The sequence below is a fragment of the Barbatula barbatula genome (assembly GCF_947034865.1).
Source record: "Barbatula barbatula genome assembly, chromosome: 12".
Taxonomy (NCBI): domain Eukaryota; kingdom Metazoa; phylum Chordata; class Actinopteri; order Cypriniformes; family Nemacheilidae; genus Barbatula; species Barbatula barbatula.
In genome coordinates, this window is record NC_136775.1 from 2,574,282 (window position 1) to 2,599,594 (window position 25,313).

Here is a 25,313-nt window from a genome sequence, read left to right on the forward strand (position 1 = left end):
GACTGTTTCCTGTCAGTTTTCTGGATTCTGCCCGAGGGAAAGCGAAGAATCCTGCCGACTGTTTATTAGTCTTGTTTTTGGTCTCCTCAGGTGTACGCCAGGCGATTCTTCACTTTACTTAGCCGACGGAGGCCACTTGCTGCTTTTAAGCTGGAAATTTTAATAAGCGGCTTCGGCCTTTGAGTCTGATGAATGCTATTAAAGTTTTAAACACCGCTTTGTAATTCAGGTGCATTTCTAATTCAAAAGAAAGTAAACATCAGAAAGCGGACATGCAAAGAAGCTTATCTCAGTTGAATGGAGGCGCTCGTGTGTGCTGCACATGAGAGGTGATGTCGTACATCTTAAGATGAATTCACGTTCAGGTTTAAGGTTTGAAGATGTATGCAAGACGTTTTCTTAATGGAGTAGTTTGTTTTTAAGAAGGTCTGTATAATTATACTAAAGGTTGTTTAGTATCTGAAATTGCAGATCCGTTTATATTCAGTTTGTTGTGAAATTAAGCGGCGTTGTTTATATCGTGATGATTGTGTTTTGGCTGTCAAGTTTTGCTAAAGAGTCGAGATGTTAATAGAATCTGATCACAACGATTGCACTGCTGTTTTTCCTGCTATTACCATAGGAAAAGCTTCATTTAAATGAGCAACTTCAATTTGTTCCAGTGCTTCTTAACTAAAACATGAAGCATTTTATAATTTGATATTAAAATACGTGTTTTAGTAAAAAATTTACAAATTCCTGCATTTTCTGCATATGTCTACCGTGCAATGTTCACTTTATAATATTGCCTTTATAATATATATCAATTTGACTTTTTTTACTATAGTTTTACTGTGTTACAGTATAAATACAGTACATACGAACACACTACCGTTTCAAAGTTTAGGGTCATTTTATTGAAAGTTTAATCTGTATACATTTACATGACATTTATTTATTTAGGAGACGCCTTTATCCAATGCAATTTATACGTGATGGAGAATTTAAAATAAACAAAAATATAACGATGCCAAATATAAATGTATTTCTTATAAAATGGTTATGAAAACATAGATTTGTTTTTAGTTCTCAAGTTTCAAGTCTAAACATATTCACTATAGTTATGAAAATAAAAAATGATAATGGCAACATTTCTTTCTTTTAAAGTTGCTTAAACGTCTTATATTTGACCATCTTAAGTGTATTCACCTTTTGACTAGAATTTGCAGAAATGTTTTCTTGTCATTTCACCCTGAGATGCTTTGTAAACAATATTAATGTAGTTCCCCTCTATTCTCTTTCCTCATCATTCATCAATTTCAAAACACTTTTTATTGCAAAATCATATATATATATATATATATATATATATATATATATATATATATATATATATATATAACTACTTAACTAGTTTCAGACATTATAGAATACACTGTGAGATCAAAACATTAAACATTAAACATTAAATAATGAGAAATATTGCACTCAAGTGTCCGAAAACTCTTGACCGGTAGTGTATGTCCATCTGTAATTGTCTTGTTGTGAAGATTGTAGTTTCTGTGCTAAAGTGAAGTGGTGTTTTAAAGCAAATAAATGCATAAATATATTCTCTGCTATTTTGTACCTTTCTTGTACGATGAAGCGCCACTCTGCTGAAATTCACCCACGCTGCACTTGTGTTGTGTGGCATCTTCAGACCCACACAGAATATGTCCACGCTATCATTCACAAACTTGTCATCAGGTTATATTTTACATACCAATTAGAAAAGGAAATAGGAAAAAGACGAGTTGACCTACTATCCCATTTGCAAAACTTGTTGATACGATAAACGTCCTCAGTATGAAATGGTTGTCGTCTAATGTTTTTGTTCTGCAGAGGTCGCCTGCGGTCACCCCGGATCCCCTCCTCACGCGGTTGTGATCGGCGATAAGTTCACCTTCGGTTCCACCGTCCACTACAGGTGCTCAGATGACAGAATTTTGATTGGTGATTCCACCCGCAGCTGTCAGCTGAACGGCCAATGGAGTGGCTCTCAACCCCACTGCTCAGGTAAGACCAACCTCCAATATCCCAAAAGTCCCTCACACACCTGTGACCGCGATGATGCTTAAAGCATAAGACATTTTATATCAAATAAAAAGTATTTTATTGATCCTTACGTCAGTCAAAACCTGTGTATGACTCCTCATTCTGTGGAACGCAGATATTTTGAGAAATGTCTCAGTGGTTTTGTGTTATACAGTTAAAGTCAATGGGGGTTCATTGATGTTTGGTTGCCAACTTTCTTCAAAATAGATTTTTTAGTTTTCTGCGGAGGAAAGAAAGTCGTACAGGTTTGTGATGACATGAGAATTAATAAATGATGACAGAATATTTATTTTTGGGTGAACTATCCCTTTAAAGATGTTTTAAGCCTTCTGTGACTCGTGCCTAAAGAACGCTTGTGATAAAATCATGGTCTATTATAAAAGAATGGCTTACTGTACATTCAGAACTGTTGCTTTAAGGTCTTTTATCTACATTTGCTACTAAGGCCCAGTGTGACAATTTGAAAGAGAATTTGTACAATTGAATAAACCCGGTGTTGAGTGAAGTTCATCTTATTTTCTTCTCATTGTGTGTCAGTCTAACATTAACTTCATGAAGTTCGGATGAATATTGACATCTGTGTGTGTGTAAAACAGTTAGTGACACGCTGAGCCATTATGTTCCTCTGTCTTTTAAATTCAATCACATCGTGCACAGGTTTATTTTATTACTTTAAATAAAACGTTCGCGAAAAATGGGAATTATTGAATCATTCGGATCATCGTGAGGATAAGTTAATGATAAACGTTTGTTTAATATAATCATTAAAGTCATGCGCAGTACTGTTAACCGCAGCTAACGTGCAGAATAAGTCAAACCTAAAGACCACAAAAAGTGTTTGAATTTGTGTGAAGTAAAACCAAAATAGAAAGTGTCTGAATGGCATCGGTAAGAAACGGTCTGTGCGTTTGTGTGCTGCTCTGCATTCACTGCCAGCAATGACCCCAAAACAGCATGATCGGGGACTGCTGTCTGACAGTCCTCCTTTATTCTCTTCTCTCTCTCCGTAGCCCACTCGCTTTTAATCTCTCTCTATAGGCATTTCTCTTTACCTCGAGCTCTGTCCATACGTCTCTATATACAGTTCACAGCTCTGTCTATAGTGCTCTCTCTATAGTTCTCTCTCTCTGACCATCTACTATATATCTGTCTATAGGTCTCTCTTTATAGTTATTTCTGTAGGGTCTCACTCTATACCTCTGTCTGTAGGTCTCTCTATATACAGTGTATACGTCTTTCTATGGTATCTCTATAGGTCTCTCTACATAACAATATGTAAAGGTATATCTATAATTATCTCTACTGCTCTGTCTATAAGTCTCTCTGTCTATGTAACTATTTATACTTCTCACTATAGTTCTGTCTATAAATCCGATCTTTAGGTCTCTCTGTACTTATGGGATTCTTTCTAAGGCCCCTCTCTTTTATCTCCATAGCTCTCTTACCGTCTGTCTTTATAGCTGTATCTCCCTCTGCATTTTTCTTTCTCTTGATCTCTGTATCTTCCTGTTTTATCTGTCTCTCTTTCTTGCCGTATCTGTCGCTTTTGTCTGTCTTTGTGCTTAGAATGCAGAGTGCTAGCCGACTATTTAAAACAATATAAGTATATAAAATGTGTACTGTGCATTATGCAAGAACGGCGTAAATGTTTGAAAGAAGATCTTTAAAACCTGGAGATGCATGAGTATTCTCTTTCCTTTCAATGTCAGTGACAATTACCCAAAACTGAAGGAGAAACATCAGAGACCAAATGAAATTTACGTCTCTGGAGCTTTGAAAGAGCAACCACGGATCAACAATGTTCCTCTGAGTTCTCCATCTGTGTCTTTCTAGTGCTGCTTCTGTATTCCGTGTGAACGTGTTCTGTCTTTCTCAGAGGGTTTGATGTGGTGTCCGTTTTCTGGCGATTCAGGGACATTCCTCAGGATCCAGTATGTTAACTTGTGAATTTGCCGGGATTTCGGGAGGCGTGTGGAACAAAGAAGGCATGCGTTACTGTAGTCGTAGCAGCCCGCATGTTTCACGTTAGCTGCAATTGCATCCTGGCACACATTTAAAGCTTTTCCAACCGCTCGTTTTTGTTGAAGATTGAAAGCGTGTCCCCTGAAGGGCCTGCTCCGTGGGAGTTTCACGCTTTTTAGCCACCGCTTCACGTTATTTGGCGAAATGAATTTCGCTGCAGACACGAAGCCGATACTACCAGCCCGACGTGACAACGTGTGGATGGAAAACAAAATCAATAGCTCTCGACGCTGCCAGGTGATTCAGACTTTATGTAACGAACTTCGCAGCCTTATTATACGGCGCTAAGCTCCTGGTGGGCGAACTTTAACTCAAATTCACACCTCTCCATAGTGCCAATTACTGAGAACCGTAACGCTTTCATGGCATTCAACACCTTCACCTTTGTAGAAGTATCTAATGAAGCTTATATAATAGTTAAGCGTGTGCGTGTACATCCGAGTCCATTAGGAGCAAACAACAGTTCTGTTTCAACTGATGGGAAACACGATGCTGTTTTTAAGGAGGTTAAATCAATCTTTTGCATGCTGTCTGTTTGGAACGTGGAGAACAAAGGCAGGACATCGAACCGAAGAGGTTAATAAGCAAAAGCAGCAGGTCTTTTGTCCCGTCTGACACCATTTTATTTGAGGGAGACAGGTGAGACTGAGGAAACTGGGTGCTTTTCTCTCGCTCTGCGTGCATCTCTTTCTTCTGGAATGATGTCAGACGGACACGATCCGTCCCTCGCTTTCCACAGCAGAGCGTAGCGAAAGAAATGTCCCAGATTTCTAATGAACTGAGCCGAAAGTATTTCTTTATTTATTTCCGGGCACAGAGCATGACGGTGCACTGAAGATGCGAGAGTTTAAATCACTGGTTAGTGGTCCCCCGGGTTCACGCGGCAATTGCTGAGTCGGGCTTTGTTGATCGACCTCCGGGTGCTTGTACATATAATTAAAAGGGGCTTTTTTTTAGGGCCTTCAGATGACTGGATCATCAGAGGAACTGTCTGCGTCCAGCACTGTTTGATGAATATTTCACCATCATTATTTGTGGTAATCCTGCGTGCCGGCGACTGTTAGATGATAATTGATTGCTTGTTGGGTATAACGGTGTCATTTGAAAAAGCATCACATTTTTCACACCCCTGCAGTTTTCTCTTTGCGGCATTTCACGCCGCTAATAAATGTAATTCCGTCTTTAATTGTTTCTCTTGAGAATGCGGCCGGTGATTTGCACTTCAAAAATGCAGTTTTCACAGGTTTATACTAAATGCCAGGTTGTCATGGCTGGGTGAGATAGAAACACAACTCAATTGTTGGTTTAAATTGACCTAGAACATGTCTGTATTTGACCCAACCATGAATCGGAACAATCTTGCATTTTGGGATGAAACCACAACATTTATTGTTTTGGTTTTATTGCTTTTATTAATACTTTGAGTTTGCTTTCTAATATTCTTACTCTTGTGTTATGTCATTTTAGTTAAATATTTGCAATTTTGTTCTGTGAGTGTCATTTTATTTATTAAAACTACTAATTAAAACTATTGAGTATTTTCTTTTATATTTTACTATAATACATATATTTGTATTATAGATTATTGTGCCCCAAATTCAACTTATTTCAGTTTATTGCTTGAGCAACATTTCTCATTTTTGTTTAGTTCATTTGAATAATTTCTTGGCCAATAATTAATATGATTAAAAATTAATTATGTTAATTTAAACGTTTTGGTTCTTTAAAAACTATTAGCAAACTATAATACCCTTGGTTAAACCCTGTTAGGATGAATTTACACCCCATGTCCATATTGTATCCAACCATGGATTGAAACAAGCATCTCTAAACCTTTTTAAAATGAATAGTTTATTCAATAATGAGAATCCAACCATTATTTCCCCATTTTCATGTCATTTATGACTTTATAGTAGGAATATTGGTACCAGAAGTTATGTTATTTGTGGTTTTATTTGTATAGGTATATCTCTTTTATAATCCATTAAAGACATAAAAACGACACGATGTCGAGTACACGATGATCCATTTCTATTGTTCCAACGAATCCTCCTGAAACTGATTTGATTTTCCATTGGCCGTGTCATCGTTCACATACCTGCCTGTTCGCTCAAGGCCGGCAAGCAAAGCGTTTGTAGAAGCTCAATGAGGCAGCAGTTTCAAAGTTCCTCTCCTCAAATCTTCTGAAAGGCCATGAAGAGTGACAGCTCGGCGAGGTGGGGAAGTGTTCCTCTGAGACCTCGAACCGCTCTTTATCCAAGCTGTGGCAGTTCAGTGCTGTGAAATTCTCCTTTGTGGCCAAACGGCGCTTCAGAACCGCTCCTAGGGCAGCGCCGGTAGAGGCGGAGTAGCATTCGTATTTATAACATCTTTAATAGATCACGGAGTATCTCTTGATAGCTCTCGGGCAATAATGATTCCAACTGTTGTCATCCGGATGAAATACTGCTAATATCTTTATGTTCGCTCCGTTCTCAGGTGATAAAAGGAGCGCCTGCGGGGATCCGGGCACGCCGGCCCACGCCACCCGAGAGGAGAGCAGCTTTCAGCAGCACGCCAAAGTACGATTCACTTGCTCCACGGGTCACACGCTCTACGGCTCGGCGGAAAGGATCTGTTTTCCCAACGGCACCTGGTCGGGCCGACAGCCCACCTGTAAACGTAAGTGACTCCCGCAGACGGCATAAATAATGCATGGGGTGTGTAGGCACACTCAGAGACGCCGATATCTATTCTCTGGTCAAACATCAGAGTTACACCATGTCATTCACACACTCCGTAACTCACACGAAGGACGACCTTGCCGTCCGGCCCGCAGGCTTTGAGGCGCGCAAGTGTTTTTGCAGCTCTTTTTAGCTTGACGCATTGTCCGCGCCGTCTCAAGGGTGACAGGTTTTTGCAGTCCAGCGCTCAGCTTGGCTAGAAAACAGATTTACAGATTGTTAGCGCTCAGGCCCCAGGAGGCGGACATTTCTCAGGCTTGAATGTTTTTGCTAGGCAGCTCTGGTCCAACAGCTTGTCTTACATTAAATCCCATCATGCCCGTACAAACATCAACACATCCCCCCTGTAAGTTAACCCGGCTCGACATGAGCGCGTGCCAATTTCATTGGCTGAAAGGGACATGCAAGTGTAGCGTGCAGACAAAAAGGCACTGCAGCAAACTTGCGACGAGTTTTTCGTGTTCAGAATGAACACATTGCAACATCCAGGGCTGTCCGGATTCAATCCACAGCACAGAAGCATTACACAAACACCTCACTTTGCCAGTCTGATACAAAATGTACAAGATTTATTTCAAGCGTTGAGTTAGATAGACGGATTAATTACAAATTGTGGTTAATTATATTGAGCACGAGTCTTATAGTATCAAATTCTATTTTATTCTATACATTACATACTAAATAACCCTACACATGTGTTTGTGTTGGCAGACTACTAATGCAGTTCTTTCTCATCCAATAGCTGTTCAATGTGGGAACCCAGGGACCCCGGCTAATGGGCGCATTTTGCATGTGGACGGCACCACGTTCTCTCACTCCATCATCTACTCGTGCGTGGACGGATATCGGCTCTCCGGTTCACCCACCCGACAGTGCCTGGCAAACGGTACCTGGTCTGGCGCTGAGCCCAACTGCACCTGTACGTACTCGAAACCTTGAGATCCTCAAGCTGTTGTTCCGCATCCCGGTAAAACTCGAACAAATGCAAGCAGCATTTGGCAATGTTGTTGTTTTCTTTCATCTGTTTAGTGTTGTTAGTGTTGACAATCCAGCAGGACAGATTTTCCATACCAACAAGACGCCCAGTTTGTAATTAGCTGAGCGTCTTCTAACAGCGTTGTTGTTGAGATGGACCCGGCTCACCTCTCGAGCAATCTCATTAATAAAAAGAGATTTATTAGCGCCGCTGTCTAAGTAATAAGAGAATGATCTGACAGGAAGAATCAATCTCGGGCTGACATATAATGCGAGATTGATTTTGGCATAGTCTGCGAATAATGAACGGGGGAGTGCGACGGGGCTACAGTGAATATCAATAGGCCACTGGTATGGCATTACTCAAGGCTGTGAAGCGGCGTGCGTTGTTGATGGAGTGTCCAGATAAACTCTCTGGACGCTGGAAGAGAAGTGTGACATTTCTCAACCATTAGTGCCATCAAACGCAATTGCAGAAATAATGACCGTTGCGAAAATATTGACATTGTTTGAGCCGGTGTTGTTTTGTATGATCGATACACTCAAATTAAATGTGCACCCAGAAAATATATCGTTTTTTAAAATAAATTCTTATAAATTGTTGGTTTACATTACGAGAACTATAAATGTGTGTGTGTGTTTTGGATAAGTTAAGGAAAGTATTTATCAAGTCAGTGGTTTTTGCCAAATAAAACTGGCACGGTGTGAAAAGGTCTTGTATGCGTTCCAAGTAAGTGAATAATCGTGTGCAAAATATAGTTTGAAATATGTTATTAGCTCTTTTTTAACAAACACAAACCTTTGGGGATAAAAAGATGACAACTAACAGCTTTAAACCAAGAGACGAAGTTCAAGCAAGACAAACCAAATATGCTTGAATCATTTGTGAATATAATCTTATGTTATTAAAAGGGTATATTTGTGCTATTTGTGAGTATTCAGAATCTCTCCTTAAGGTTAGTTGCCGGATGACCCTTTGTTGTGAGTGATTGTTATATGGGAATGACATAGTCTACCTTTGAATGTCATGACTGACCAATAAGAATTGAGTATTGCTCGTGAAAAGATGGGATGTTACAGTCACCATGTTTGAGATGCTGTGAGTATAGGGATTCCTCCAGAGTTCACATCAGAAATGACACTCATATATCACCGTTCCCTGCGTCGTTAGTTTTCTATTAGACACATGAATTGAAATCTCCATGGCATTACACTTAAAAGTATGTTTTTAATTTAAAGAGAGAACTTTATATAAGCTCTCTATAAATCTATGTTTTCCCCAGAGTAAATAGGAAGACTCGTTTTTTGTGGGTTGTTGCTAGGGCTTTGCTGTCTGGTTGTTAAGGTGTTCCGAGTGTTTTTTAGAGCATCGCTATGTAGTTGTGTTTCAGTGGTTTCTAGATAGTGACATACTGATCCACAGAGCTCTTTCCCCACCATTGACAAGATTTTCCATCATTTATGACCGGCTTTCTGTGTTTTCACTGTTATGCGACAGAGGGTGCTGTTTCGTATTTTCGACTACACAAATGCTGGGTTATTTTCAGATTAGCATTGGGTCAAAATGAACTGTTTGGAATTCCACATATGCTGGGTTGTTTTATCCCCAAATTCTGGTTTGGTAGTGGGTCAAATGCAAAAAAAGATGTCGGGTTAATTCACTCAGCATCTGGGTTTGTCACTTTTTTGACGCGACGTTGGGTTGAAATTGCCCAGCATTTTTTAGATTGTACAGAATCTAGGGATCCAAAAACAAGCAACTGTGTTTCGATCATTGTTCTGCATCTTCAACAAATACGCTAATCTCAGCGTTTTCGTTCGAAAGCCTTTCTAAAAGCTTTTTCTCGTGAAGTGTTGTGAAATGTTATTTGGTTTTGTTTAAAAGCAGGGTTAATATATTACATCTTTGCATATTCATGCAACACAATATTCTGGGTTCCATAAAAATATTGTGAAAACGATCAAAAATGCAGATGCTGAATGACCTTTTCAATGCTGGTGGGGAAGGAGTTCACACGTTTGTTGTCTTTTGTTGGTGTCTGTTGGATCGGTGTGAATTAGCTTTTAACAGAGTCCTTCTACGATCTTTTAGTCCAGAAATGTGGCTCTGGTCTTTCTAATAAATATGTTTCATTTACCCGTATTATTATTATTTTAAATGTTTATACATTATTATTATTATTATTATTATTTAGAGTTGGTGATGTGATCTGTGCTCATACAGTAAAAATAGTGGTAAAAAAGCTGTAAAAAGATAAATAGTATTAAAAAACATAGACGTTTAATTTAGACATTATATTAATAAATTGTATTGTTTAGTTGCTTGTATGAGTGAATGAATGAAACTTCTCAACAGTGTAAATGTTGTTTAACAGAAGCTGTTTGCATTAATGCCGGCTTTGTCATTTCACCTCAAGGCTTGACCATTAGACCATCAAACAGCATCCTGAATTTTAATAGAATCATCCGGAATAATGGTTTATTTAGTTATAGTTCCCTTGGAGACAGTCTTGAGACTATAAACATTTTAATGATGTTCTGCATTTCGACTCTTTATATACACCCACAGTCTCTTCACTTGCATAATGGCGTCTCCGTTTCATAGTTTCAAGACGTAAACTTTCACCATTTCAAACTTTAAGCACAATCTAGAGAACCTCTCTGTCCTCCAATAGTGATCAGCTGTGGAGATCCAGGTGTTCCAGCCAGTGGGATTAGGAACGGAGACGGCTTCACCATCGGCCAGAACGTGACGTATTCCTGTCAGCCTGGTTATGTGATGGAAAACGGGAGCGTCGCTACTCGCACCTGCACCCACAACGGCACCTGGAGCGGCGCGTTACCCAGCTGCCGAGGTACAAGGTTAAAAGCTTCTCTTCCACAAAACTGTGACAGATTTGGATTGTTTGTCTCGGCGGCGATGACAGAATATAGTTGCCAAGACATCTTGAATGGGGGCCGAGGGTTTTCAAGCGGTATCATTTTTATGCAATCTTCTGTTTAATAACTTACAGACTACATGCGGTTGATTTAATTGGCAACAGTTTAGTTTCTAAGAAAACTGTCATATCCCAATTACCCAATTATCATTGAATTAGCGTCGTATTGTATTGTATTGTATTGTATTGTAGATGTATTGTAGTCATTTCTAGTCCAGTGTCATTGCTAGAAAAATATTTTTGAACTTTTCCTATGAACTATGACCCTGTTTTCTTTGCAGTATTTGAGGTCTGAAAAGATACAGAGCATCTTTTCTGTTATTTTCACCCTTTTCTCCAGTTTTTATCTTGCAAATAGAAGCAATATTTTTATCAGAAATGTGGAAGAAATATTGTTAGTAGTTCACAGAATGAAACTTTATAATATAATTTTACCTAAACACACCTATAAATACTTCTTAATGGACTCTTAATTTTTTCCGTGGCTTTGTATATATATATAAACATTTCAATCCGCATTGTTAATTTTGATTCATGCCTGTATTGTACAACTAATAAATGAATATAGTAATATAATTTACACATTTTACTTGAAATGAGTAGATTGATATTTTGTTTATATTTATTTTAAGCTCCCAACAGCAATGTACAATTTGTTCTAACACATTGAAGAACATTTCAATCCGTTCCTCACAAGAAAACCCTTAAAGTTCATCAGATTTGATCTGGAACCAGCGATAACCATCGTTTGTGTCTCTCAGTCTTTTTCATCTGTTTTATTCATCCGCCGTCATCTTTTCTATGCCTGCCCACATGCTCGCATCTACTTACAAATCACTGAGAGGAAAATCTCCTTCCTCCGGCGTTCTCATTACTGCCTAATGTCTGTTGACAGTTCTTGCTCGATATTTTAGAGGTAGACCCCATCATCATCATTCCAGCGTTAGCCCTTCATTGAAACGCACATAAATATCCAAAATCCGTCTCATTAAGACCCTTTTTCCACACTCAAACCTCTTTTGTTTGCTCAAGAAATCTGCATTGGGAGTTTAAAAATGGCGCCCATTAGACGACTCCGGCAAACAAAAGAGCGAAATTGCTCCGTGATATCCTTCTGAGAATCATCAATGCGCCGTCCTAATAGACCCTAATGCAGAGTCATTAGAAAGCCATTTCTACAGCGACGGACGGATGGAGGCATGAATGATAAGTGCCGTCCGTGAGAGCGAGTCGGACCCCGGGGCAAACTTTCTGTCAGCGGCTCAACCAGTCAACGGTGAAGTCTGTTGCCCGAGGGCTCATCTCTCTCTCCTCCTTTATCTCTCCGTTTCTCCTTCATCGCTTCCCTCTCGCCGACCGCAGCCAGCGTAGCTGAAGGCTGTCAGTGTCCAGCGAGCTGTTGGAGGTTAGAACTCGAGACGGCGATTCCTTGACGCATCTGGATATACAAAGGAATGTTTGAATTGTGTGGTGTTTTTAAGAAAATAAGGAAAATAGGCAATTGAAAGTTTAATAAGGAATTTTTTTTGTTGTTGTTTCTGAGCTCTTTTATAGCCCAGAAGATTTGATGGAGTTCATTTGAAAATCAACTTAGTCTCAGATGGTTTTCTGAAAATGACTTGTTGAAGAGGTCAGATAATCTGGATTTGGGTCAATTTGATGAGAAATGTTTGAGCTCATATTGAGATCTTCTATAATATTGACGTTTGACTGCAGACTTGACCAATCTGAGCTCAGTTTGACACATTGTTGACATTTCTGACTCGCATATCTGAGACGCAGATGAGATTTAAACAAAGTCTCCATTTGCTTTCCGTTTAGTCTCCGTGATGTCTGTGAGAAATAACAGAGATAATAAAGAGAACTCATCTGTGATTTTTCTTTAGCCGGTGTTGCTGTTTGTTAATGAAGTTAATAAAAAAACTTGAATAAGAATACAAATGATTTTTCAGATTTATGAATCTTCAACCGGGGGTCCGCAGTCCTCAGTGGAACTGCAAGGGGTCCGCTAATTACAGTTTACTCACAGGCAACTTTCTGTAATACATGTTAATATTACAACCAATGTTCTCCTGAAGCTGCGCTGCCTGCGCACGTGCTCATTGAAGCTCCCGCTGCAATTTGAACCTGCATGCCGACAAAAACATCCATTCAGGCAGCAGAAGCGATAGGAGAAACGTTACATCTGCTTCATCGTCTCCCTTGCGAGAAATTCAGAGTACGCATGAATGGAGTTGCATGCAAATAAAGTGCATTCTCATATTTGCATACTTCTGTTCAAATATGTTAAAGCTGTAAAGCGTTTTTTTGACAGGCAAAAGGCACCAATCCGCTTCTGCATTGCAAACTCTGACAAATCAATTTAAAATCAATGAAACGCGCACCGTGTACTGATGGCGCACGTCATGTTGCCCCTTAAATAACGCAGACTTGATGCCTCTGCAGAAAAAAATCGTGAATTTTCGAGGAACAACCACGACAATGCTGATCCATGAATCAGAAAACGGAGCTCAGAATTAAAAAATAGCGGTGTGTTCTGCAAAAACTTCAGCTTTTACAACAGAATGAATAACATCTGAAGACAACCTCGACCTCCACTAGAATAGTCTCTGTGCCATAAACCAGGGTCAGCCATCTCATTTTATTTAGCCTTACTAAAAAACTAAGGTTCAGGAAGTAAATTGTCACAGAAAAATGAAAATGTACGCCGCTGCAAATCCCTTGAAATAATCAAACAATATATATTCATAATAAAAAGTGTGTATGTGCAAACATGAAGTGTAGATGTAATGTCTTAACATGATAGTGCTGTGACAATAAGGGTTGTTTCTATTAAAATAGCTCTGTTTACACATTTAGGATAAGCGGGTCTCTGCTCCATACATCTCTCTTCTAAGGGGTCCTTGCCCCGAAAAATGTTGAAGACCCCTGCTGTATAGCTAAAATGAACAGGGTCAATAACGAGATCTCTTTATTGTCTCAACTGTTTCTCGTAGAAAGCAATGATAAAAATGAGCAGTTTTGTGTCGGTGTAAGTCTCAGACTTCTGGGGTTTTTCTCTTCGGAGATCAAGATGTTACATCTCTTACTGAGCTAATTCTGAGCTAATATTACATCTCAGAATACTTTTCCGTCCATTAAAAATCTGAACTGAGCTTTCCACATTATTTATGCAGCTTTATACCTCTACTGTGTTAGAAACGGGCTGATTTCTTATCTTTTGAATCAGAATTTTCCATTCATTTTTTATATTTACGTTATTAAAGAACAACTCTATGCGATTACATTGAGCTCCGGGCATTACCAAACCGCTTGTAAATGGACAGTTGACACGGTCTTAATGGACGGCAGCATTTTTCTTCTGAAACGTGCACCGCTGCTTAATTTGTTGACCCTTGAATAGAGTTTCCACACCAAAACAGTCGATATTCTGTCAGAAGTGTAAGCAATAGCTTTGAACCGTTACCCTGGAAAAAGGTTAAGGTGAGGTGGAAAAGGATGTGAAAGTCTTGTCAAAACGTCTTAAGAAAGGAAAGAAAGCGCCGTTTTGGGGAGAACAGTTTATACTTGGCAGGACTGCTGTTCACCTCGGGGTCAGCCGTGCAGATGAGCGCTGGTGACGCTGTACATCTGTCATCCGGCCGGAGACACAGACGGCCTTAGGGACTCGCTTTGAGAGACTGGCCTTACGTGTTACACATGCTGAGAGAACATACACCTGCGCTCACACACACACACACATACACATATACTGTCTGTTGAGACCACACCTGCAAGAGTCTAAAGATCTGTAAAGCTTCAGTGTGACATCTTTAGGGGATCTCAAGGGAATTTTGGCTTCTTCCATTGTTTGGAAAAACAGGCATTTCTGCTCTAAACCAAAATGCCGTTAGTTGAATTTTACAATTATTTTACACTCATACTTTTCGCTTGTGAATAATTTAGACATTTGGTTTAAAGGTTTTAATAAAAAAATGTAAATCCAAGTTTGAATATAGTTCATTCATATTATAAATTAGCTTAAAACTTAAAATTTTAGTAATGTATTATATGTTTTTTAATTTTATTATTATTTTTTGTTGCTATATATGATTTTGTATTTTATTTGCGTTTATTATTATTATTTTAGTTCCTTGAACGTATTTCAAGGCAACGTTTTAACTTTTTTTCCCAATAATCCTTAGGACAATATTTGATTTGATTTCAACGAACAGAGATATTTTCAAAGTTTAAACTTTAGTATACTAGAATAACCCTGAATTGGCACTTTGCCTGCTACGGTTTGTGAACAACAGAGGTGTTTTCGAAGAACCGAATTAACCAGATCATAATTTGCAGGATGATTTGATCTCGGGTGTTTTGTTTGATCTTGGATGTAGTAAGCAATAAAGAACAAGCCCCAGGTGTTATCTTTATTGTTTGTGTATTCTGAATCTTGGCAACAGATTTTTAAGGGTAACCTGCCTGTGAATATTTTCAACATTGTATTTGCATTAAGATGGCAAATATCTTAAAGCAAAAGGATTAACCGTTATCATTTAAAGCTTAAACTACTACTTTAAAAAATGCATGCAATACACATGTTAACCTTCGGAGGCCGCCATTACTTGGTCAATGATGTATTTTGGTTTTGCAACTTTTACAACAAAATGAAATACAAAATTCTATAGATAAAGAAACCACAAAGTTCTCTGGTAGATATGAGTTGCTGTTAAAATTGAATTTGAAAAAACATTGCAAAGATTATTTTTACATTTACATCTACGCATTTGGCAGACGCTTTTATCCAAAGCGACTTACATTGCATTATCCTTTACATTTATACATAGGTATGAATCCCACTACTGAGCTACAGGGAAGCTTTTTGTTGTATTTTCATACACACTTAGTCAAATAAGCTCAAATCAGATAGTTTTATACTGTAAATATAATAAACCTTTACATTTTCTTACAACAAAAAAAACACGTTATATGGCCCAACCTTAACTTCCGGTAGACCTCAGCAAAGAATCAATAAACGTTTGAATTTAATTGAATAAATGAATATTCATTTAAATTATATATAAAATAAATTGTTATATTATGACCAAACAAGAAACTTCATGCCAGGTGTGTGCATCCGATGAAACCGTCTATGAAGGATGTGACAGTGATGGATTGTCTTGAATGATTGATATTAAATGTTTATTATCAGCCAATAGTTTAATGCATATGCTTTCCTTTCTGACAGGATTGTCTTTATTTCCATGTACAATTCGATTGTTATCTCCTTTAATATCCTCAACGTTCGTGTTTTCCTTTACGTTTAAATTGAAATTGCTGAACGTAATATATTTATCTCGTTTTAAGAAAATAAGTTGCACACCATTCCTTATCAGTGGTGACAAACTTTGAGTAAGTTTTCTAAAATCCCTTTTTAAGCTGAAGTTTGTCAATTTGTTATAAATAAGCGGTTGGTGGGTTGAATTAATCTGCGTAAACACCACAGCTTTGTTGTACTACCCAAACATTACTTTGTTTGTTGTAAACTCGACATAAAAAGCAATATTGTTCGTTTATTTTATAGTTTGTTTATTCGACCCATGGAAGCACAAGAAGTGCAGTTCTGTTTTTGGAGATGCAGAAATAACCGTTTCGTTCATACAGTCTTAGTATGAAGTATTTTTGTAAAAATGCAATACTTTAAAGGTCCAGTGCATTCAATTTAGCGGCTCCTAGCGGTGAGGTTGTGAATTGCAATCAACGGCTCACTCCACCCCCCCTTTCGAAGCACTACGGTTCCTGACACAGCGCTAAGATGTCGTCACGTTTTTGCTTCTTTGCCGAAGGAGATAACGTATTTTGGAAATGCATTCCGTAGAGTTTGTCCGTTTAGGGCTACTGTAGAAACAACATGGCGCAGTCCATGAAAGGGGACCCGCGGTGCATGTAGATAGAAATAGCTCATTCTAATAAGGTAATAAAAACATAACGCTTCATTATGCACAATCTCCATACACCTCTGAAGACATAGTTATGTATATTAAATGGCATTTCTGTCCTTAGATCCTCCAAAAAATGAGACACTGGACTTTTAAGTGTGTCGCATTTACCTAAAAGATTTCACTAGACGTCTATTAACCTGTTAACTCACACTGGTATGGTTTACTGCATGCGTTGCTTTTATAATTGAGTTGGGTTACATTAACCTTTTGCAACACATTAAACGCTAAACCAAAATCACGAGATAACACCTATGAATTCATAACCTTGTTAGCTAGCATCTCTCATTAAACCCGAGCCTTGAGCTATAAGGTCAGAACATTAAATTCTTCAGAGTTGCAGTCTTCACACACCTTGAACGTTCACTCATCTTTTATACATTAAACGTCGTAGAAGTGTGAAGGCTTTTAATCATCCGGGTCACTGTAAAAAGCGGGCTAAACTTTCGCTGCCATGGTTTTATCCCTCCGTCTTTGAGTTTGATTGGGCCGGACAGCTGGTCCGGGCGCTGGAGCTCGCTGGTATCCAGCTTCTGATATTTACTGAAGCATCAGCTCGATAAGTCCAGAAGCTTTAAGTGTTCAGCGGAGGGATATTCTGTCCTCTCTTTACACCTAATCTCCACAGCTACGAGCAGCTCACAGGCGTTTCCAACACCTTCAGATGAGCGGGCAGGCGTGCAGGTCTGGTTTTTAGAATGAGGTGAAGCACAAAGGTTTTAGCAACAGTTCACCCGAAAGTTACAATTCTATCACCCTAACAATGTCATTACGAACCCTTTAGATTTTTCGTTTGCAGCTCATTGCCGTCTTTCCTCGAATATGCTTGTCCTTTTCAGGAATCTTTGTGGGTGTTTGTGATGAATTATTGGACACGTAATTGACCTTTAGTGTTAATTTATGACTCTGACACGGGTTTGTAAACACTAATAGGATTAACACATGTTTACAATAGAAGCTTCACGAAGGAGCGCTGTGACTCCAGAACGTCTTTTTATCCATTTTATTGGAGCGCTTGCTTCCCAAAACATCTCATCGTTTATTCATACGCCGTCCAAACCCCAGCTGCTCCCCGACCATCGCTCTCCAACTCTGTCAGAATATCAGTGGACGTGTTTTCCATCTGCTCCCCCCGAGACCTTTTTTTTAATTTGCGATTTGCAATTTAAAACATCTTTTGATTGGCCCCACAGACGTTCGCAGGCTTCTGTTGCTTTCGCCGACACGGGTTTGTTGGATATTTGTAAATAATCGTTGGCTCGTGGAAAGACTTTTCTTGAAAGTCAAATTGAGAATGATGCAAGGGTTGCTGCAGTGCGAAAGAGAGACGGATGGCGGCCCGGGGGGGATGATGCCCACACATATTTCTCTCAACACGTTGTTGAACTTGCTTCTTTCAAACCTCTTAACACTGAATACACAGCGAGAGGAGCGAGTGCTGTTAATGCCTGTATTTCAGTGGCAATGCATAAATAACAGTCGACACGGCGGGCGCTGATGTCAGTGACGTACACTGTGGAGTTTGAGGTTTATAGAATACAGGTCTTCACGGTAGAAAATAAATACTTCCTTTCTTCAGTATAGTGTTTGTGAAATATTAAAGTCTGGCCTGAGGGCAGAAGATTTTAAAAATATAGATCAGTACTTTAATGTTTGGTACCTGCAGCTCCGCACAACGATGTTTTTTTGTTTCCCTCCTGAACTTATGGCCAAAAAAAGCAAATAAAGGGAAATACGATTTTTATTTCATATATAAAGTACAGTATCTTTCATTGTAGCACAGTGTCATTTCTTCAGTGTTGTCACATGAAAAGATATAATAAATGATTTACAAAAACGTGTGAGATACTGTATATCTATAGACCCCTTCAAACAACGCTGGTCCAGAACAACTTCCGGTTTCAGCTTCGTAACGCTACACAAACGCTTGAACAAAACACAACCAACAGAACACTTGTAAGGGAATAAAGTTAAATAAATATCCTTAGGTTTAATTGCATACGCGAGACAATACAAATAAATAAATGACTCGAAGTGCTTCTGGATCAGTGTTTACTGTACGCAAAGCGGTCTATATTCATGTACGTATACTTTTTTATGTACATATACAGTCGTGGGCAAAAGTATTGTGCGTTTCCAAAAGTAAAAGTGTGTTTTGCAAAGTATCTGCTTAAGCTGCTGTGGTGCGTGGTATTACATCTATTTACCCGTGTTTTTCACATGGATATATATAAACTATAGCCAGTAACACACACCTACGGGATCTGAGATTGTATCTGAGATAGCAAATAATCAGACTAATAAAACGTTGATTTAAAGCGTTCTCGTGTCATGTAAACATGTTACTCTGGTTTAAGTCTTTACTCTGATTATTGGAAATTATCGCTTTATTGCTGCGCATGTAAACATTATTACTGATAACATTATTATTTACTGTCGACAAATAACCACATTTTTTTATTAACCTTTTTTATATTCTTAGTTTTATTGTCATTACTAAACTATATATTTCCATCTAGTGATGGAGTGTATTTATTTCACTGTAAAGCTGCTTAACAACATTGTAAACTGTGAACATTAATTTATTATGTATGTGACAAACAAAACTTTTTATGTCTTAATGAGGATTTTGTCTAAATAATAGTGCCGATATTTAATCGGCACATTTTCACCCACATATACAGTTTCATTGGTTTCATTCATTCTGTGTTTGGTATTTTCAATTAAATTTATTAATATTTATTATATAATTTTTCATGCTATGTTACTATGTTGAACTACTCAGTAGTTATTGATTCTTTGTGGAGGTTTACCAGAAGTTACGTTTGGGCCACGTTTGTTTATGTTGTTGCCGATGAAAAAGTCTACACACGCACTTACACACACATATTTACGTCCATGTTAACAGGATATGGCATTGTGCCCATTTGCCCTTCAAAGATGACCAGATTGCCCAAACCGTCCTACTTTTGTGGCGGCGTTTGGTTCATTGCCAGATTTATAATTCATCATTAGTGAATTTGTTTGCTGGACGCAGACAGTGCTTGTAAATAAATGATGGTGCTGTTCAATCACAAAGTGAATTCATCCGTGTTTCTCACCCCTGCAGCGGTGACCTGTCCTGTTCCTCCCAGCATTCCCAGCGGTGAAGTGGAGGGCACTTTGTTCGAGTGGGGCGTCAGCGTGAGCTACCGCTGTCAAACGGGTTATGAATTGTCCTTCCCCGCCGCCCTCACCTGTGTGGCCAACGGCTCCTGGAGCGGAGAGCTTCCTCTGTGTCTGCGTGAGTCTTTAATCTGTCGCTTTGCTTCAAAAAATGGGATTTTAAAGGGCTCACGATATAGGAAATTTCATTGTGCTTGATCTTCTGTTACTTTTAAGGGAAAGTTCACACAAAAACTACCGTCATGTTGTTTCAGACATGTATGAATTGTTGTTTTGCTAAACACAAAGAAGATATTTGGAAGAATGTTTGTAACCGAACAGGTCTGCGGCACCATCAACTACCATAGAGGGGAAATACTACTACCGGGGTAGTCGATGGTATAGCAGTTTTTTTCCCACATTCTCAAAGTATCTTCTTTTGTGTTGAACAAAACAATGAAAATTATTCAGGTTTGAAACAACGTGAGTAAATGCTGACAGAACTTTATCATCATAAATAATATGAATTGTTTGTGAATTTGTGAAGTGCTGCCTCTTTAAAAAGTCTAACCAAATGTATTTATCCCTGTTGTGCAAATTGATATTTTTGTGGTATGAAATGAGATGACATATGTACACAGAATGGTCTATTTGTTTGCTTTTCAGAGCTGAAGAGCTGTGACACCTGCATGCTTATCTGCTTTTATTTTCTGCGCAGTTCTGTCATTCATGAATGGAAAAAAGAGACGCTTTTCATCATACAAAGCCAATATTTCAGATTCATCTTTAAAGAAATACAATCTCTCTCCAAACAGTACATTGTGAGCCGGCAAAGAGCATAATTAGCATTATATTTTTTCCTCCGCGTAATGTCTTTCTTACCATTCAGACGTCAGATATCCGTACATGAATGTGTGCGTTAGAGAGAGAAATAATACATCGCACGCAGCAAAAGCGCTTAATCCAAGTTTTACGAAGTTGTTCAGAATCTCAAGCAAGCACGGCAAGTAAACAGCTCATTAATTTCTTCCTCATTAAAAGCTACCGACTTTCCATACGCACTTCTTCATGTGAACGTGCCCGCGGCCTGAAGGTAAACGTGACCCGGAGTCGCCCCGTGTCCCACCAGTGTGGCTAGAAGCAACTGTTATATTGACGTTCATGCCTTTGGCAGATGCTTCTATCACGATCGATTTTTAAAATAATAATATGTGTGTTCCCTGGGAATCAAACCCCTGACCTCGGGTTCACAAAACTCCGGTTGAGCTTCGGGAACTGTAATTCATTCTCGGAGGAGTCTGCCAGGACTACAAGATTAAAGCAATGGGTAACATGTGGTGTGAAGCACACAGAACATGTTTGTGTGTCCAGGTGTCACATCCGTGCCCTCAAGACCCGGTTCATTGAATTTGAAAGGGAATCGTCCTTCTTTCTCTTTTCTGTGTTTCTCCTTTCCCATTACGTTCCTCCTTCTCCTTATTTTTATTACCCCATTACACCAAGTAAAAAGACTTAATGGATATTTTTAATCCCACCAGAACACGTACGTCTGCGGCTAGAAACCCAGTTCTGCGTTTTGTTGTATGCTGTTTGTTGTTTCCCCACAGCTTTGTATTATTCATCAAGGAGTCTCTCTGACACCATGTACTGCCGGGGTCCTCTCTCTCTCTCTCTCTCTCTCTCTCTCTCTCTCTCTCTCTGCTTCTCATTTTCATGCACAACTGGCTTTCACCCCTAGCTGATGTTATTTTTTCTTCAGAAGACTAGAAAATAAAAATACAGAATGAGATCTGTACTGCAAGGAACATCACAGATCCCTTCTCATGAACTATCCCTTCTCATCCTTGTGCCACAATTGACCCGTCGCTTGTGGAATATATAATAGCGGCGTTCGCGGTTCTATCTGCATCTTTATTCATCACTGGCCCGTCACAATTTATACGGCAGAAATGCATCTATTCCCCGACCCTGCTAGCCCTTCTCGTGTCATTGAGTCAAAGTGAAATCCAACGATTTAGAAAGTCGTAATTTTGAGGCGAAGTCGCAGTCGGGTTGAGAGAAACTCTGCTTCTCTCTCTTCACACGGTTTGAGGAGGATCAGAAGTGGTTTTATTGTGGTAAATTGTGATGGCTTTACGCATCAAAGTGCTGCATAGAGTGCTTGATCCCTTTTTCTTCTTATGGAGAGAAATGAAATAAGTCGATGCCATCGAAGTGAGTGCTTGATCCCTTTTTCTTTTATGGAGAGAAATGAAATAAGTCGATGCCATCGAAGTCCTCAAATATGGAACTTGTGGATGCTCTGTAATATTCTGATGTACTAAATATATCTAAGCAGTAAATAATGCATTTACAATACAACCATTTAGATATGTTGAAAATGGTTGAGGGCACAAATAAAATCATAGTTTTCTTTCGGGATTTGGTGTGATGAGAATGTTTGTGTTACTAGACATCTTTTCTCAGAGTGAGGTTCATGAATTATGTGGCACATTAAATCAACTTTATTAACATTTGTAGCACATTTAAAGGGATAATTCACCGAAAAATAAAGATTCACCATGTCATTTCAAACCTGTATGACTTGAGAACAGTAGTATCCGAACAACATTGAACCCCGTTGACTTCCATGGTATGGTCCAGGGTTTTCACTGTACAATCTTACGATACTATACCGGCTTTATATCACGGTACCAAGCGGTATCACGGTGCTTTGCCACGTACAGAAGTAAAATCTACAAAATAAACCACATTTCCTTAATACACAGTTCTAGATATAACATTTGTATTTACCAAAGTAAAATGTATGATACTATATGTATGATATGTATGATATGTACCCATGTACCATCCCACCCCCCGTGAATTATACATCAGAGAGAGGGTTAGCCGTCGCGTTTAGTTTTTTAAGAGGGATAATTGGTGTGATTCACATTCAGGTGAGTCAACCTCCGTACTCACGGGGCACTGAAATGCACCGCTTCACTTCTGGTCTTTAAATACCAGGTTGCCTGCAGAGCATTGCTGCAATTTATACGTCAAATGCTTTCGCCCCTGGTAATCCTGCTATATCAGATGCGGAAATAGATTTTATTTGGGTTCTGTCAGACTTTTGGCTCCCAGTAGTGTGTTTTTGGTAAAACCAGAGCATGCCACCCGAAAGGCCAAACGCTTGGTTGTTTACCTCTTTAGTATGTCAACAGCCTCTGAATAATTGCCATCGTTGGAGAAATTTAGTATCGGTGCATCTCTAGAAAAGATGTGATGTTTTTAAATGATATGTTGAGAGCCGTGAAATCACGGGCCAGTTGAAAAATGGATTCGTCTCGTATCGGGTTCACGACGTCTCTCACACAGCGAGCATTTTAAAGCAGTGCATTGCTCTTTTTTTTCGTCTCCGTCCGCACTTGGAGTTTGTTTGACATTGTCAGGTCAGATAAATCGTTCAGAAATCACGGTCGACTGGAAGGAATCAAAGCACCGTCTGAACCTATTTAAGATTGAGATTAGAAGAAATAGGTAACAAAGTCTTGTTGATGTTCGCCTCTCCGTCGCCATCTCTGTTTAAAACGTGACATTGTGGATTACTTAATGAGTATAGAGATGCAAAATGAAAGTCAAATAATCTGGATTTGGGACAATTTGATGAGAAATGTTTGAGGTCATATCGAGATCTTTAATGGTATTGACTTTTGATTGTAGACTTGACAAATCTGAGCTCAGTTTGACACATTATTGACATCTCTTCTGAAACTCTTACGATAGAGACATTTGCGAGATTTCTCGCTCTTTTTCTCAAGAGAAATACCTGAGATGCAGATGAGCCAAAGTTTCCGTTTGCTCTGCATTTGATCTCATTGATGTCCAAAAGAAATCATTCAGATATTAAAGAGATCTCATCTGTGTTTTTCTTTCTATCTTCTGTGTGTTATTCCGCGGGGAAAAAACTCAGATCTAGTAATATTGCTTTATGACGGCTGACAGCACACGCTCTTTTTATCTCCTCTTACCCAATTCTCCAATATAACTCCCACTTTTAATCATCTAATCGTGTGCCGTAAGATTAAATCAAATCCTGCTCGCCTCGATTTCTTGAATATCCTGCTTTGCATTAACAGAGTCAAATGAATTACAAAGGGTAGTTCACGTTGTAAAAAACGTGGATTTTGTAAATGTTTTTACAGCCAAGTTCTGCGGTGACCCCGGCTTGCCCGCCCAGGCCCGAAGAGAGGGCCAGAGTTTCATCTTTAAATCCGAGATCACCTACAGCTGCAGCGCCCCCTACGTGTTGGTGGGCTCGTCTACACTCACGTGTCAGGCGGACGGCACGTGGAGCGGGTCCCAGCCGCGTTGCATAGGTATTTGATCACACGTGCAATCTCATAGAGACATTTTTTTCATGCAGATTTGTTAAGTTTAAGGTCTGTTGAGCTGTAATGGCGTACACTGTAATATCCGCTCTAGTTTTGATCTATGGATCATTATTACCCCGCAGCTCACTTCTCTTACATCCACGGTTATTCCTAATGCAATTATATAGATAATAAAGGTGACGCTGATGATAATATCGTCATTATATCACTTTAACCACAGAACCGAGCAGGACGACGTGTGAAAATCCAGGCACCCCGGAGTACGGCTCTCTGAACAGCAGTCTCGGCTTTAAGGTAAGAGACGGTTGAGCTACGACTGATGCTCACAGACTTTCCTGGACTCTTGTATCAAAGCCATTATAATCAGAATAAGTATAAGACCATTTCTGTCAGCTGTTGTTGGCTTTTATCTTCCAGCGCTCTGTGAAATGGTACAGTGTGACATGTGATGTGCCATTAAGAATGGAAAGTTTCACATTCAGGATAAAAAAGGATATTCTGGTGACGGGGTCATCTAAAGCGGTGGATGTCACAGCCGTGTTTTAGAGAAACCTCTCATTTGAGTACGGGTTTCAACTTTCCAAGCTGCACTGTTTTCATAAGCGCAATTGATTTCTTGTCAAACAGATTCAGGATGTGTGTCCGCCTCCCGCCATCGGCTCTTATTGTCCGGGGGAGCGTCCGCTCTTCTTACACTCACTTTATCTGCCTAAACGACTCCGCCGCCACTTTAAAGACTGCTGGGATTATGATGATGCTCTTTCCTGAAGTCATGAGAGAAACAATAGATGAATTAGACACTTGAGTTAGAGCAATGGATTGAACATAGATCTGTTGCAAGCACTGCCTCCTGTAACATCGTGTGAGCTATGGAGGACCACGGATGCGGGGTTTTCAATATCTCAAGCTGATGACTAGCATCACGGCTGTCTGAGAATATTGTGAATACAAGTTAAGCCTGAATTACATTTATATCAAACGCAAATTAATCGAACTGCTCTGTTTCACTTGTATTTTCATGTGTCGCGAAATGATGATTGTCAACATTATTGAAAAGTTCAGCAAAATAATATTTATTTTCTC

General features: G+C 39.2%; 1 protein-coding gene across 1 annotated transcript in view; it reads left to right on the plus strand.

Moving 5' to 3' along the window:
- Positions 1–25,313, plus strand: part of csmd3a (CUB and Sushi multiple domains 3a) — a gene marked incomplete at its 5' end in the record, with an annotated part of 185,252 nt that overhangs the window by 148,648 nt on the left and 11,291 nt on the right. The window contains 7 exons of the mRNA XM_079468986.1: positions 1,861–2,034; positions 6,574–6,756; positions 7,561–7,737; positions 10,469–10,648; positions 19,823–19,996; positions 24,042–24,215; positions 24,451–24,524. Coding sequence (XP_079325112.1) covers positions 1,861–2,034; positions 6,574–6,756; positions 7,561–7,737; positions 10,469–10,648; positions 19,823–19,996; positions 24,042–24,215; positions 24,451–24,524 — 1,136 coding nt within the window. The remainder of the gene's footprint in view (positions 1–1,860; positions 2,035–6,573; positions 6,757–7,560; positions 7,738–10,468; positions 10,649–19,822; positions 19,997–24,041; positions 24,216–24,450; positions 24,525–25,313) is intronic.